Raw genomic sequence first — 16,432 nt, 5'->3', positions numbered from 1 at the left:
TTTAATAGTAATGAACATGGTTTTGTTTTTCTATCAATAAAACATGATTGTTTTCCACTTAGGTTCGAGGTGAAATCAAGAGAAAATGGAGACGATGGAGACTACAGAAGTATTTTGCTGTTGATTTACACAACCAACACAATTCCATAATCAGTAATGGGGTAACTGGTGGAACACAGGTATCTCTATTGGCCAGATGCAGTCCCAAGGAACAACGGGAATTTGCTTTTCAAGAATCAGATGTTCTTTAAAGGATCACATGAAATATTGTGCTTCAAATGCTTTTCCAAAAGAATATGAATCCAGATTTATTTAACTGTGAACAATTTAACAGAGATACTCCTGCTGTTGATAGGCCAGATGTCATTGTCTAGCCAATTCCATTGAGAAGTACAAATGATTCCAAATTGGCCTGTCTGATAAGCTGGTGTTTGCAATGTGCACTTACCATGAGACATTATACTGATCAAGATAGACATGAAATTTATGTATATGTGTAATATTGTGTAGTTTATGTGTGATGTGTGTACAAGTACTTTTGGTATTTAAATAAGTTAAATTTAACTTGTTATGCCAATCAGTTATGAGTGAGCAAGTTCATTTATGGAGCAGCTATTTTGTAAAGTGCTTGTAAGGCAGTCTCCCAAATATTTTGAAATGTCTAAATTGTGTGTTGTTCCGTGAGTAAGAAACTTGAATTCTTAAACATAGCCAAGTGATAATAGCACCTCTGGAGTGTTAGTGTCATTGTATTATCTCATTATGTTATTTGCATGTTATTAGCAAACCAGGAGAGACAAGTACCACTGTCTCTCAGTCCAAAACAAATTGTCACCAACTGTTGCAAAGAAAACAGAGGAAAGTATTGCTGTTAAGAGTTGGCTGATACGCCCTATAAAACTATTATTGTAAGGAAGACCAAGCAGTGTTTCCCCTTCAGCGTAGTGCAATCAACACTATTTGGAATTTTAGAATCCGGTTTCCCATTCAAAATCAAATTCAAAATTGGGTTATCGGAATGCTCTGAGTTATAATGAATTAAAATAGTATTGCTGCTTTGTAATCCTATTAGATGGAGCATCTCAAGCCTACATCTACATGGAGATCGGATAATGTATCTTAGTGAACTGCGATCTTAAATTTCCCTAGTCAGGATGAAGTATTAAATCCCCAGAAGCATTTCAGCCCCAATATTATTTTCATGAGTGTAGTGAAGCTAATATCAATATTGACACTAACACTCTACAAAGACAGAAAATTGGAATTAATTTTACTGTATTCATAATACTGTCAAAGATTGCAGTAATCAGAATGGGAGAAATAGTCCCACCAGCAACATTATATTTTAACATTGGTGATCATATCTGTTTTACTTACTTAATTTTCTCAAACCAGCTGGACCAGGGGTGTAATTGGGGCTGCTGGGGACTGGCAAGGGTGGAAACTATGACTGGACCCAGTAATGCCAGGCCTCTGCTCTCTTCTGTGATGCATGGGTTTTCCTGGAGGGGGGTGGGGGGTGGGTAGTTCTTACATCTGCCCTTTGCAATCTGATGTCATAAATGGAGGAAAGACGAGCAGGATGATGTCACCCTCTGGAATTCCCAAAAGTTCCACCTCTGGTGCCCTCAATTTACTGTGCACCTGTAAAAAAACAGGAATACAGTGTTTCACAGCGGTGTAAGTGAGCCCCACAGCACTGTTTCAGGTCTGTATTAAGATCTGGGATGGTGAAGAAAGAAGCTTTCTTGCACCCTGAAAGCAGCCATCCTAGAAAGGGGCTGAGATTTCATCAGGACTGAAACGTACAGCCGACCTGCCAACACTTGATCCCCCCCATCTAGAGGGTGCCTCAGGTCCACCTATATTGTCACAGGCACCTGCCAACAGTACAGTAGTTGCCTGATGCCAGGTATTCTAATGTAGTTAGGCACAAATCAGAAGTCCTTCTCCACTATTGTTATGGCAGCAAGCTGTATGTTAGGTTGCCAGTCTCCCTTTGTCAGTTCTTAAATAACCAATGTTTCCTCTTTTTAGATGTTGACGGAGCTGCTGTATGTTTCCATAATTTCTGATATACTATGGTTCTTTCAGCTGAGGTTGCTACACTATTTTCAGTTTTTATTGTGATAGCATTTCTACATACTGCCCACCTCAGCGTAAAGAGTCTTGGTTTCCACTTTTTCTTTGCTTCTTCCTGAGTTTTGCCTCAACCCATTGCCATGGTAACACAACTAAACCGACCCAAGGAGACAACTACTAGTGCAAACTCTCCTTATCCTATTCCCCTCCCTGCATGTTGCAACACAGAGCCTGTTTTATTCAATAATTACATTTAAAAGAATACCAATTTGACAATAATTGCTGCTACAATTTAAGTCACATTATTTATAGAAAATACGTTGAGTAAATAAAATAAATGCCATGTGCTCTTTACATGGGTTATTTTGATTACTCTTGATAAGTGAATTCAAATTCGATCTATTGCAGACTAACTGATATTAACATAAAACATGAAATTACTGACAATTAGCACAAAATAGGGCGATACATTCACTGCAGAGCATTTAGGGGTAATTTTGACTTTGGCCGATAATGTAAAATGGGCGCTATCAGATCAACTGTCCGTTATACATCTCTTCCAATTTTCATTTCCATTGACTTCATATCGGACTTGATATTGCCCGTTTTACACTATCGCCCAAAGTCAAAATTATCCCCTTTATTTCTGATGGTGCAAAAAATGTAATAACACAGTAAGGGAAGGCATTGATGGATGGTGTTACCACAACATTGCTGCTTTTATTTTTTGTGGTGGTAGTTATTGCAGGGGAGGAAGGTGTTGTCAAATTAACCTTGGTGAATTGCTGCAGTGCATCCTATAGATCGTACATGCTGCAGCCATAGTGGGCTGGTGGTGGAGGGGGTGGACATTGAGCCCAGTAGCAATGCTACCAATTAAGCCAACTGCTCTGTAGTGGATGACGTTGAACTTAATGAGTGTTGTTGTGGCTGCACCCAGCCGCACAAGTGGTGAGTAGTCCATCACACTTCTGACTTGAGCCTTGTAAATTGTGGAATGGCTTTCAGAGGTTAGGAGGTTAGCCACTTGTCACACATTATGCAGCCTATGCCCTGCTCTTGTACCCACAATGTTGATATGGCAGGTCCAGTTCTCCTTCTTGTCCATGGTAACCCATGGTGGTGCTGTTGAAGGTCAGGGGGAAATGGTCGGGCTTTTTCTTGTTCGAGATAGCCATTACCGCGCAATGCTACCTGCCACTTGTCAGCACAAGCCTGTATATTCTCCAGGACCTGCCGTAGGCTGGCATGGGCAGTTTCATTAACAGAGGAATTATGAATGGAGCTGAACACTGTGGAGTTGACAGCAAACAGCCCCACTCCTGACCTTATGATGGAGGGAAAAGGCCATTAAGAAGGGCATGCAAAGATAACATCTAACCATTGAGAGGAACATGATACACTCCAGCTGCTAGTAAGGGCATGGAAAAATAGATTCATATCCATGATGTGTTTAATGATGTATAAATTGTTACTCAATTATCAGAATTAATTCAACAAGTTGTATAAATAAACTCCAGCCCCCTATTGGCACATTCATGGCCTCCCCCTCCCGCCCCCCCCGCCCCCCCCGGGATTGCCCCCTTCTGCCAGATCTGACCTGTCGTGCTGCTTCCAAGTGAGAGCCTACGAATGTCCTGCAGTGGGGTACCCGTTTTGTGCCCGCAGCTTGCCGGCAACATTTAAATGAGGCCCAAAGCCGAATTTAGCTTGAGCCTCAGGGTGGCACAGACCAGCACACAGGGCAGTTGCTCTGTTGACTTTGTGCCTGTTTTAGGTGCGAGTTGAATTTCTCCCCCAGGATCTCCAAAATATAATGCAAGACAATTTGTATTATAGGTCTTGGCACAAATGTATGGATCTGCTTTTTCCAGTTTAATTGAAGAAACAGACAGAGTCCCCTGATCATTCTGGATCATTGATTTAAATTGCTAATAGCTGCCTTGATAATAACAGGGGTTTCCTGCAATTTGAGGACTGGCCTTTAACAATGCCTAAAAGGTCCTTTACATGCAAGTTTTTTCGGTTAATTTGCATCAACACAGTTTATGATGGCAGCAAGGCTCAGAGTAGGGGTACAAATGAACAAAAAATCTTTTGGGTTTCTACTGGATTAGGTCTATTTCTGGTTAAAATGAACACACAGAGAAACATATAGCCCTGAAGAGCCTTTTATTATACATTGGCAACTGTGGGATATCCATCCAGTAGCAATTGGTGCATCATACCCAACAAACATTTACAATGTAGTGTTTAATCTATTCACCTTATTTTTCACTTGAACATATATAAACTAATAGCATCAGATGTAATTGACAATGTATTGACCTTGTGTCATTTATCATGTTCTCCTAAAGTAAGTTATTTAGATTACCTTTTAAAAACTGTCTGCTACCAGTTTAAGGTTGAAAATAAGGGTATACTTAAATGCCTGTATCAAATATGAACATATAAACATGCATGTGTTATAAACCTCTTGTGCAATAGCTGTTTTCATGGGAGATATGTTTTAAAGATTACAAATCATAAATAAGGAAATATGAATACAAAAATGAATACATATAATAACCAGAGAAACATTATGATTTTCATGCAATGCTTTAAGACTTTTTCAGAATGAAGTCTTAAAGCATTGCATAAAATAATTAACTGGAATATTGCTAATATATCAACTTTCCTTAATTCATAATTAAAATAGAATATCTTTGAAAATTAGATTGATTAAATGAACGTGTTCCAAAAAGTCAAAATAAAAGCATAACTGCAAACAAATTGCTTTATTGCAAAATAGTTGATGGAGGAAATATTACAATAAAACACTGTAAACATTACCCTAAATGATCCAAAACTAAATGAAGGTTCTCAGTTTTTAAAAAATAATTATGAAATTCCAAAGTATAAAGTGATTCTCAAACATGTCAGAACACATATATTTTCTAACAGTAATATGAGTTTTGAACCTTTTCCAATGTTATTACTAGATTAGAAACCAAACTGAAAATTCAGCTGGAATTGATGAAGTTCTATACAAAAAATATCATCTAGAAGCTTTCCTAATAGCTCAACCATCTGCACCCAGTTAGCTTATCTCACCCAGGATACTACAATTGGCTTCAGCACACCTGAGTCAAGGAGGGGAAAAGAACAGCCAGGTTTCCAGTAATAATTACTATCCGGCAACTCCTGCTGAAAGTTTGCACGTGTGAATGTTGTGCGAGAACAGGATGGGACTCAGCTATGATTCCCCATTATCAATTAACCAACCAACTCATTGTCAAGACTCATGCATGAATAAAGCCACTTAGGCCAGGTACAAGAAAGCAGTAAAGACCCATAGCATCCTATCCTAGCAAGGACTCAACACCTTCAGGAGAGCAGCTGAGGGGAGAAAATTTGCGAGAAAAAAATTAGAAAAACAAACAAAAAAATCCAGCACAGGACTAACTTTGAGGATTATATATCTTAAATATTCCATTCAGGATGAACAAACTGCAAAAAGAATTTTCAAGATGATCAGCAGAAATACATTACACTATTTTAAAACTCCAAGATTTGTTTGAAAATAAAAGGCAACAGAAATTGTTTACAGTTGTTTGAATTTGATAAGAAGGATACCTCACCCAGACAGACCCACATAGAAAGACCCTTAGCTCATAAATAGTGTAGCTATGAGACAACCATATAGGTTTATTCCGAAGAGTGAAAGTCCAGAATGCTCAACTACCTTGATGAGGAGTTCCTTTCACTTGAGAGGTTTCTCTTCCTTTGTTCCAGTTAGTGCCAGTATGACCATATCCTTTTATCTTTAAAAAAAGATGGGATTTGGAAATTATAAAATGATCTGCACCCACAAACATGATTATGGAATGCTTGAAAAATATACAAAAATTAAAAGGGATTCTATTTGGGCTACGTATAAAAGAATAATCCAGCCGATAGCTTCAGATTGATTAAGAAAGTGAAGATAGATTATGAAAATAAATTAGCAAAAAATATAAAAACAGATAGCAAGAGTTTCTACAGTTATATAAAAAGAAAAAGGGTGGCTAAGGCAAACGTAGGTCCCTTAGTGGATGAGACCGGGAAATTAATGGTGGGAAACATAGAGATGGCAAAAATGCTGAACAAATATTTTGTTTCAGTCTTTACGGTAGAGGACACTAAAAATATCCCAACACTGGACAAACAGGGGGCTCTAGGGGGGGAGGAGCTAAATACGATTAAAATCACTAAGGAATTGGTACTCAGTAAATTAATGGGACTTAAGGCGGATAAATCCCCTGGACCTGATGGCTTACATCCTAGGGTCTTGAGAGAAGTGGCAGTAGGGATTGTGGATGCTTTGGTAATAATTTTCCAAAATTCTCTGGACTCGGCAAAGGTCCCGGCAGATTGGAAAACTGCTAATGGAACACCCTTATTTATAAAAGGTAGTAGGCAGAAGGCTGGAAATGATAGACCAGTTAGCCTAACATCTGTGGTGGGTAACATTTTGGAGTCTATTATTAAGGAGACAGTAGCAGAACATTTGGATAAACATAATTTAATAGGACAAAGTCAGCATGGCTTTACGAAGGGGAAGTCATGTTTGACAAATTTGCTTGAGATCTTTGAGGACATAGCGTACAGGGTGGATAAAGGGGAACCAGTGGACGTAGTGTATTTGGACTTCCAGAAGGCATTCGACAAGGTGCCACATAAAAGATTATTGCTCAAGATAAAGAATCACTGGATTGGGGGTAATATTCTGGCATGGGTGGAGGATTGGTTATCTAACAGGAAGCAGAGAGTTGGGATAAATGGTTCATTCTCGGACTGGCAACCAGTAGCCAGTGGTGTTCCGCAGGGGTCGGTGCTGGGTCCCCAACTCTTTACAATCTATATTAACGATTTGGAGGAGGGGACCGAGTGTAACGTATCAAAGTTTGCAGATGATACAAAGATGGGAGGGAAAGTGGAGAGTGAGGAGGACATAAAAAACCTACAGGAGGATTTAGACAGGCTGGGTGAGTGGGCGGAGATTTGGCAGATGCAATACAATATTGGAAAATGTGAGGTTATGCACTTAGGCAGGAAAAATCAGAGAGCAAGTTATTATCTTAATGGCGAGAAACTGGAAAGTACTGCAGTACAAAGGGATCTGGGGGTCCTAGTGCAAGAAAATCAAAAAGTTAGTATGCAGGTGCAGCAGGTGATCAAGAAGGCCAATGGAATGTTGGCTTTTATTGCTAGGGGGATAGAATATAAAAACAGGGAGGTATTGCTGCAGTTATATAAGGTATTCGTGAGACCGCACCTGGAATACTGCATACAGTTTTGGTGTCCATACTTAAGAAAAGACATACTTGCTCTCGAGGCAGTACAAAGAAGGTTCACTCGGTTAATCCCGGGGATGAGGGGGTGGACATATGAGGAGAGGTTGAGTAGATTGGGACTCTACTCATTGGAGTTCAGAAGAATGAGAGGCGATCTTATTGAAACATATAAGATTGTGAAGGGGCTTGATCGGGTGAATGCGGTAAGGATGTTCCCAAGGATGGGTGAAACTAGAACGAGGGGGCATAATCTTAGAATAAGGGGCTGCTCTTTCAAAACTGAGATGAGGAGAAACTTCTTCACTCAGAGGGTAGTAGGTCTGTGGAATTTGCTGCCCCAGGAAGCTGTGGAAGCTACATCATTAAATAAATTTAAAACAGAAATAGACAGTTTCCTAGAAGTAAAGGGAATTAGGGGTTACGGGGAGCGGGCAGGAAATTGGACATGAATTTAGATTTGAGCTTAGGATCAGATCAGCCATGATCTTATTGAATGGCGGAGCAGGCTCGAGGGGCCGATTGGCCTACTCCTGCTCCTATTTCTTATGTTCTTATGTTCTTATAAATTTAAACAAACAGAGCTTAACAATAAAATGGAATCTGAGATGGTATCTATAGTCTGATGCTCATTTGGTTGAAAAGAGATTACAAAACCACTCTGGCCTGTCATATGAAAGACATTTTAATTTCCAATTAAAACAGAATTATACAGAAAAGAGAACTTGGCAAATTCTTTTCATCGCTGATAAGTGATGTATATTTTGGAAATACAGTGTTGAGTAGCACTTTAAAAACAAAATTGGAAACAATGTTTTGTTGTTAACATAGGTTATTCATGCAATTTTATCAGCCTGAAATTAAACAAAGAGTGTCTGGAAAGTGCACAGCATGTCTAAATTAAACTGCTTAGAATATTTTAAGAGTTATATTCAAAGAAAGCAATTTTTTATATATATAATAAACTTACAATTCGGTGCGGGGGTGGGGGGCGGGGGGAAGGAAATGAATAAATATAGAGTGGTTTCACAACAATGCAAATTTACAGTCCATCAATCCAAATCAGTATAATGGCTTAAAACCATTCACAAAATGACACAAGTACAGTAGAAATAATCCAATATAGATGATCATAAATCCAAGCCAGGTTGGTTGCAGTCAGTTTTATTCGGCTAAGTAGAGCTACAACTTCATTGTAAAGCAGCAGACATCTTAATTTTACAACAAATCATTGACAACAAAAATCTTGGAGCAGAACAAGTCTTAAAAATGGTTTAAGGTCTTCCTTAATGTGCTTAATCGGGTGAATCAGTTTAGATTGGATGGTTTAGGGAGTAGGAGTTTTGAAATGTATAAAACTGACATCCTACTAAACCTGCTGTATGGATAAAGTACAATTTCTCTTGAATGGTACTTTATTCTCTTGCAAAAGTAATAACGTGATAACATTATAAAACGAGCCTGACCAAGATCTTGTGCAAGGACAAAATAGTGGGCTAGAAACTTGACCGTGTAGTGCCCATTGTTTCGGCGCTACGCAGCCTCCCGAAGTTCCAAAATGGCATCCGAAATGCACGTGCACACTTCTAGCGTTACGTGCGCCGGATGCCATCTTGGTAAAGGGTTTCGCACATGCGCAGATAACGAACGCCAGCAGCATGTGAAGTAGGGAGAATATGCGTTAGATTAGTGTGCAACACTGATTTAAAGTGATAGACACCATTTTGGCACTAAACACTCCACTCAACACATTGTCTTAACCACGAACACCTGAACATGGCTTAGATGGCCTGGAGGACCCCCCCACCAGTGCTATTTACAGGTTAGTTGATGGATTATTGCTTCTGGCTGCTGATGCATTTGTACTTGTTTTTGAAGGTCTGCTATACTTGAATACTAGGACGAGGGGACAGAGCCTAACATTTAGAGCCAGGACTGCAGGAATGAAGTTAGAAAACGCATCCACACGCAAAGGGCAGTAGAAGTTTGGAACGCTCTTCTGCAAATGGCAGTTGATGCTAGCTCAATTATTAATTTAAAATCTGAGATTGATACATTTTTGTTAACCAAAGGTATTAAGGGATCTGGAGTTAGGTCACAGATCAATCATGATCTCATTGAATAGCGGCTCAGGCTCAAGGGGCTAAATGCCACTGCCACTTGCTACATCTTGTTATGCGCCACCATCTCCTGCAAGAAAGTGAGAAGTGTGTGGGTGAGTGCCCTGCAGGATGTCTGGGTGATGTACCTATCATGGTTGAATAGCTGCCAGCGTGTGTGACCTGTGAGTTGTGGGTGTGCAGCTTGCAACAGTGGTAATGTGTGAGGGTGAGAGGAAGCATCTGATTGGAAGAGTTGAGTACTGATTGAAAGAGTTTGTTGGTAGATGGGCGATGGGGGCGTGGAGCAGTGGATGCGGCTAATGGTACAGTTGGTAGGAGATGCCACTTGACAGTTGACCTCACTCACCTCGACCACTCGGGTCAAAGCATTAAACTTCTTCCTGCACTGCATCCATGTTTGTGGTGCTATGCGCCTGGCATTGACTGCATCCCCTACTGCCTCTCACTGCCTCTTGAGCAGATGTCTGGAGAGCCCCTTACCCCCGCCCCCCACAGCGGATATAGGATGCCCCTCCTTCTGTCCACCTCTTGCACCAAGGCCTCTAGTGCATCAGCAGAGAACCTCGCAGGCCTGGTACAAACTCAAATCAGCAGATTGGTGAGGTCTGGCATGCAGATTGGAGGATGTGGGATTTAGTAGTGCGCAAGCTTTATTCAATGTTTTAACATAACTGAACAGTTGTAAACATAGGGATGGAACCTGCATCTGTGTTTTATGTGTGCGATGTCTGATCTCCATTCAGACTCCATGCGGACCAATGTCTTATTTTTTGAAAATAAGTGGTGCAGGCGATATTTGCCCCCTCCCCCCCATTTGCTGATGAAAAGCGCAAACCTGGTGCAAACATCGTGGCTGGGCATCCATGCTGTGCTTTGATGAGATAAGTGACCAGGCAGCACGAATGACTCGGAACCAATGGGCGCAGGTTAATCGCGCACCATGATGCCCATGCCCAGATTCGGGGATTATCGAATTTAACCCCCAGTATGTTTTGTCTGATAAATATATAAATCCTATAAATGCACCCCAACACCCTACTCGCTCTAGCTATCATTTCACGGTATTGTTCATGAACCTTTAAACATCTATGCACTAGAATGCCCAAATCGCTTTCTTTCTCCACCTGCTTTATTGCCCTGCCCACATACTATGTTGGTATGATGTTCACGACATGGTAGAATGCTGGTGGCATTTCAAAACAGCATGCCATCTGATTTATTGTGAGGAATGCTATCGTCTGTTTTTATCAGAGCGTGCTGTTCTTTTTTCTCATGCTATTATGCCCATTTAATTTTTTATGTCCATTATTTGAATTGTTTCTGTAACACTTTTTGATCTATATTAATGACCTGGACTTGGTTATAGGGGGTATAATTTCAAAGTTTGCAGATGACACAAAATTCAGAAATGGAGTAAACAATGTGGAGGATGGTAACAGACTTTAGATCACAGAGACAGACTAATGAAATGGGCAGATACATTGCAGATGAAATTTAACACAGAGAAGTGTAAAGTGATACATTTTGGTAGGAAGAATGAGGAGAGGCAATATAAACTAAATGGTACAATTCTAAAGGGGGTGCAGGAACAGAGAGACCTGGGGATGTATGTACACAAATCTTTGAAGGTGGCAGGACAAATTGAAAAACCTGTTGATAAAGCATACGGGATCCTTGGCTTTATAAATAGAGGCATAGAGTATAAAAGCAAGGAAGTTATGCTTAGCCTTTATAAAACATTGGTTACGCCTTAGCTGGAGTATTGTGTTCAAATCTGAGCACCAAACTTTAGGAAGGATATCAAGGCCTTGGCGAGGGTGCAGAAGAGATTTACTAGAATGGTTCCAGGGATGAGGGACTTCAGTTATGTGGAGAGACTGGAGAAGCTGAGGTTATTCTCCTTAGAGCAGAGAAGGTTAAGGGGAGATTTGATAGAGGTGTTCAAAATCATGAATGGTTTTGACAGAGTAAATAAGGAAAAACTGTTTCCAATGGTAGATGGGTCAGTAACCAGAGGACACAGATTTAAGGTGATTGGCAAAAGAGACGACATGAGGAAACATTTTCTTACATAGCGAGTTGTTATGATCTGGAATGCACTGCCTGAAACGGTAGTGGAAGTAGATTCAATAGTAACCTTCAAAAGGGAATTGGATAAATACTTGAAGGAAAAAATTTTACAGAGCTATGGGGAAAGAGCAGAGGAGTGGGATTAATTGGATAACTTTTTCAAAGAGCCAGCACAGGCATGATGGGCCGAATGGCCTCCTTCATTCGATGCGATGATAATTATATTTCATTAGGATATTCTGCCAACTCTACCCTACCCCACTACAATCTCATCAATATCATGATTTCCTCTACAAGGTTAGGTTTGATACAGAAACATTTAATTTGTTAAGTACAGTATTATAGTAAAAGTCCTGAATGTGATCACTTGCTTTTGAAAACAATTTTTTTTCTTGTATAAAACTGAAATTTGATGTGATGGCCTTGCCATGTGAATTTGTTTAGTTCTTAATCACTGCATTAACTAGTAAATGTAAGTTAAAAATGTTTTTCCTTAGACTACCTGTTGCCAACTGTGATGTTTATGAAAGCTTAAGGTTTCATCCCTCTTTCATACAGTGATCTCTTTGATTTGTGTGATCAAACCAAGAATTTCCCAGAGATGATGGGGGAAGAAATTGTCAATCACATAAGATGCTTTTACTGTATAAAATATCACTTCAGTCTATATTTATCAGCGTTCTGGTTAAATTTGTATTGTGTAGGTCACTACGAAATGCAGATTTGAAAAACTACACTGACCAACTCTAATTCCATTAAATCCAATGTTTTAAATTGTTTCATGAATTATTATGGTATCATTGTTTTCCTGAATTATTGTAACCATCATTTTTTCCCCTATAGTGGGCATCATAGGAGTAATATACATTATTGGCAGGGAGCCTCTTCTGATGGCAGGACACATCAGAAATTGAGACACTAGCTACCCACCACAATTTTCCAACCATTCATATGGGGCAGGTGAGGCTCCCCACTGGCAGCACAGACTGATAAAATTACCCCTTCATTTTCAGTATCAACATCAAACACTCACATGTCAGGTAGAGTTTGGTGAGGTGCAGAGCAGAGTTCCCTCTGTTGTACAACAACAACAACAGGAAGAAGAAGCATTTAAATAGCACCTTTAATGTAGTAAAACGTCCAAAGGCACTTCACAGGAGTGATTATCAAACAAAACTTGACACCAAGCCATATAAGGAGGTGTTAGGACAGATGACCAAAAGCTTGGTCAAATAGGTAGGTTTTAAGGAGCATCTTAAAGGAGGAGCGAGAGGCATACAGGCGGAGAGGTTTAGGAAGGGAATTCCAGAGATCAGGGCCTTGGCAGCTCTATGCTGGAGTGCTGAAATTAGGGATGCGCAAGAGGCCAGAATTGGAAGAGTGCAGAGATCTCGGAGGGTTGTAGGGCTGGAGGAGGTTACAAAGATAGGAAGGGGCAAGGCCATAGGGGGATTTGAAAACCAGGATGAGAATTTTAAAATCAAGAGGTTGCTGGACCGGGAGCCAATGTAGGTCAGCGAGCACAGGGGTGATGGGTGAACGGAACTTGGTGTGAGTTAGGATACAGGCAGCAATTTTACGGTGGTTGCAAGGTGGTAGGCTGGCCAGGAGAGCATTGGAATAGTCGAGTCTAGAGATGACAAAGGTAACAATTTCAGAAGAGCACTTGCATTGCACCAGTGTTCATTTTCCTAATTCCCCCACTAGTCAGTCATTCTCAAAATATCTCTTAGTGATTCTCTGCACAGCCAATTTGATGCCAACTCGTGGAGTTTAATCCTGTGAGCTAATCCCCACCAGAATTGCTTTAAGATTTTCCACATTCAATTTACTCAGAGGGTTTGCAGTCAAAGAGAGAAGACTTTCATCCTGCAAGTATGTGTTGGATTCAAATCCAAATCTCAAGAAGGTAAAAAGCACAGTGTAGTAAGCCACAGAGCTACTGTTAATTCATAAAGGATTGCAGTCTTCAGAATAATGCACTGTGCAGCTGTTATTCGTAAGCCAAGATCCCTTAAAAGATCCAACTTTTTTTAAAAAAAGGAAATGATGAGAATTCTCAAACAGTTTTTAGCTTTGTTAATATTAAGACAATAATGTTCTCATCCCTCCCCCCACCATAAAAATAGATCCTCTAGGTTTGAGTACAGTCAGCCAAGTGAGCATTTTTTAATATCACTGCAATGTTTCTAGAAATTAATTTCAATGAGATTATAAACTCAAGGTGGGGGTAATCCCCTCCCCCCAAAAACTTGCACTCATATTTAGGTACTAAGTCATTTACATGATTTGTTGTATGATTTCTGCATCAACATTGTTGATCTTTTTTAAGGTATAGAAAAATAGAAAAACAAAACTTCACATTACAATACTAAATAGAGTAATTTTAAAAAATTGAATGATGAGCTTTTGGCCATTTTTAGTGAGATTTTAACAATAGCCAATAATAGCCACACTCATCAAAATTTGAGAGACATGCACTTCTCATATACAAACTCTGAGGCCAATTTAGCTAATGCTTATTTTACATAAGTAAGGAACTAGAGTGAGAATAAACATTAAGCAAATCAGAATTATTCATATATCTGCTGAATTATCTTTAACTGAAGATGTCAGGCTGTAAATGTGAAGACCACTAATACTATTGAGGAAAAAAAGGAAAGCTGCAATGAATGCGCACCAGTACGCTAAACTGAAGCCTGTGAACGTAATATAGTTCCATAACTGAATGGCAAAGGTCAGCACACCAGCAGAAGTCATGAAGAAAGCCAGGAGAACCAGCCCTGAACCATATGCCCACTTGCGCCTGGAGTAGGCATCTTGACAAACCTGAGAGGTGATTAGCATTTCCAGACCAAACATTGCCAGCACCACAGCAAAAGTGACGATGATCCTTGTGAAAACTAGTCCAACGTATAAACCATCAACCTCAGCAACACTGAAATCTGTTGTACATTGAGGCTTGCGGTCATGCTCTAAAGTGCAGAAATACCAGAGTCCAAATATCTTCCTGTCTACAAACAGCCAGTGACCATCACACACAGAAATGGAGGATAGAACAACCGCTATTGCTGTGCAGAGAATTATCAGACTCCTGATAAATGCATCCAGTACTGATGTTCCAGTCTTCGTGCGTTGGAGTTTTTCTTGTGCCTAGAATGAAATGTATCCATTATTAGTGAGAGACATGTCTTCAGAATTCACATTCAATTAATTTTATTTTTTGCTTTCAGTTGTTACACTTAGACAATAGGGCCCATTCCACCATCCCACAGGGAGCTTCACTCTCAGGTAGTGCATTGTGGAAAATTTTAATGGAGTGAAAATCACAGTCTGCATGTCTGCAATACACTCCCTGAAGGATTGTGGAATAGGCTCTTATGGTTATAACCACAATCAAATGGTTCAGATATTATCATGAACCTTGAGAGTAGAGTGTCACAACCATGTGCACACACATATACCCTAAATAACCATTTGAATGGTAAAAGTTGGGGTTTTGACCATGCAATCCACCCTTATATTGTAGGCATTTTATTAGTCTGTATGCAATCTGTTATATCCCATTTAAAACAAAAATATTTTAACTTTTTTATGCTCATTAAGATGAAGGATATATCAGTGCTGGGGAATGAAACTCTTTCCAGTTTAGACAGCCAGGGGTCGATTTTAACTCCTGGGCAGGAACGCTGGCTAGCTAACAGTCTGGGAGCAGTAGCAGGGAGGCCACAGTTGGGGACCCAAGGGAACGGTCCCCGACATATGGTTAGTGGTCAGGGGCGTCCGGATGCGATTGCCATCAAGAAGGGGGAGGGAAGCATGGGGTAGGGGAGGTCCAAGGTTTCCTTTTGGGGCCTGGAAGAAGAAAACTACAAACAAAAAAGATTTACATTTCTGGGCCTCTTCTGGCACTTTTGGTATGAGGGCTTCCCCGTGAAGGCCTGTGGTTAATATTCCAGTCAGGTCCTAATACGATCATCAGGACCTGATCTGCACATTTAAACAAGGATCCCCCATTTCCTTGGTTCCTGCAATTTAAAATTGCAGGAGGCAAAATCAGGGAGGGAGGCCAATGAGCAAGTATTCCGCTGCATTTTACCTGCTCCCCCACCCAATTTCCATCGGGCCGCGAGGTTATAATCCCACCCACCCAGTGTCAACATCAACATAGGAACAGGAGTAGGCCATTCAGCCCCTTGACCCTGTTTTTTTTTTTATTCGTTCACGGGATGTGGGCGTCTCTGGCAAGGCCGGCATTTATTGCCCATCCCTAATTGCCCTCGAGAAGGTGGTGGTGAGCCGCCTACTTGAACCGCTGCAGTCCGTGTGTTGACGGTTCTCCCACAGTGCTGTTAGGAAGGGAGTTCCAGGATTTTGACCCAGCGACAATGAAGGAACGGCTATATATTTCCAAGTCGGGATGGTGTGTGACTTGGAGGGGAACGTGCAGGTGGTGTTGTTCCCATGCGCCTGCTGCCCTTGTCTTTCTAGGTGGTAGAGGTCGCGGGTTTGGGAGGTGCTGTCGAAGAAGCCTTGGCGAGTTGCTGCAGTGCATCCTGTGGATGGTGCACACTGCAGCCACAGTGCGCCGGTGGTGAAGGGAGTGAATGTTTAGGGTGGTGGATGGGGTGCCAATCAAGCGGGCTGCTTTATCTTGGATGGTGTCAAGCTTCTTGAGTGTTGTTGGAGCTGCACTCATCCAGGCAAGTGGAGAGTATTCCATCACACTCCTGACTTGTGCCTTGTAGATGGTGGAAAGGTTTTGGGGAGTCAGGTGATGAGTCACTCGCCGCAGAATACCCAGCCTCTGACCTGCTCTTGTGGCCACAGTATTTATATGGCTGG

General features: G+C 40.8%; 2 protein-coding genes across 3 annotated transcripts in view; one reads left to right on the top strand and one right to left on the bottom strand.

Moving 5' to 3' along the window:
* The window catches only part of sctr (secretin receptor), a 39,996-nt gene extending 38,489 nt beyond the window's left edge, over window positions 1-1,507 (top strand). The window contains exon 14 of the mRNA XM_067987290.1: window positions 63-1,507. Within this exon, the coding sequence (XP_067843391.1) occupies window positions 63-251 (189 nt within the window). The 3' untranslated portion in view covers window positions 252-1,507. The remainder of the gene's footprint in view (window positions 1-62) is intronic.
* A 7,035-nt stretch (window positions 1,508-8,542) lies between these two features.
* Window positions 8,543-16,432, bottom strand: part of tmem37 (transmembrane protein 37) — a 44,583-nt gene continuing 36,693 nt past the window's right edge. For both annotated transcript variants that reach the window (XM_067987287.1, XM_067987289.1), the window contains one exon: window positions 8,543-14,740. In XM_067987287.1, coding sequence (XP_067843388.1) covers window positions 14,165-14,740 — 576 coding nt within the window. In that variant the 3' untranslated portion in view covers window positions 8,543-14,164. The remainder of the gene's footprint in view (window positions 14,741-16,432) is intronic.

This window comes from Heptranchias perlo, chromosome 7 (genome assembly GCF_035084215.1).
Source record: "Heptranchias perlo isolate sHepPer1 chromosome 7, sHepPer1.hap1, whole genome shotgun sequence".
In the NCBI taxonomy this organism is placed as follows: Eukaryota; Metazoa; Chordata; class Chondrichthyes; order Hexanchiformes; family Hexanchidae; genus Heptranchias; species Heptranchias perlo.
Note: the sequence above shows the minus strand (reverse complement) of the source record. Positions and strands in the feature narration are given on the sequence as shown.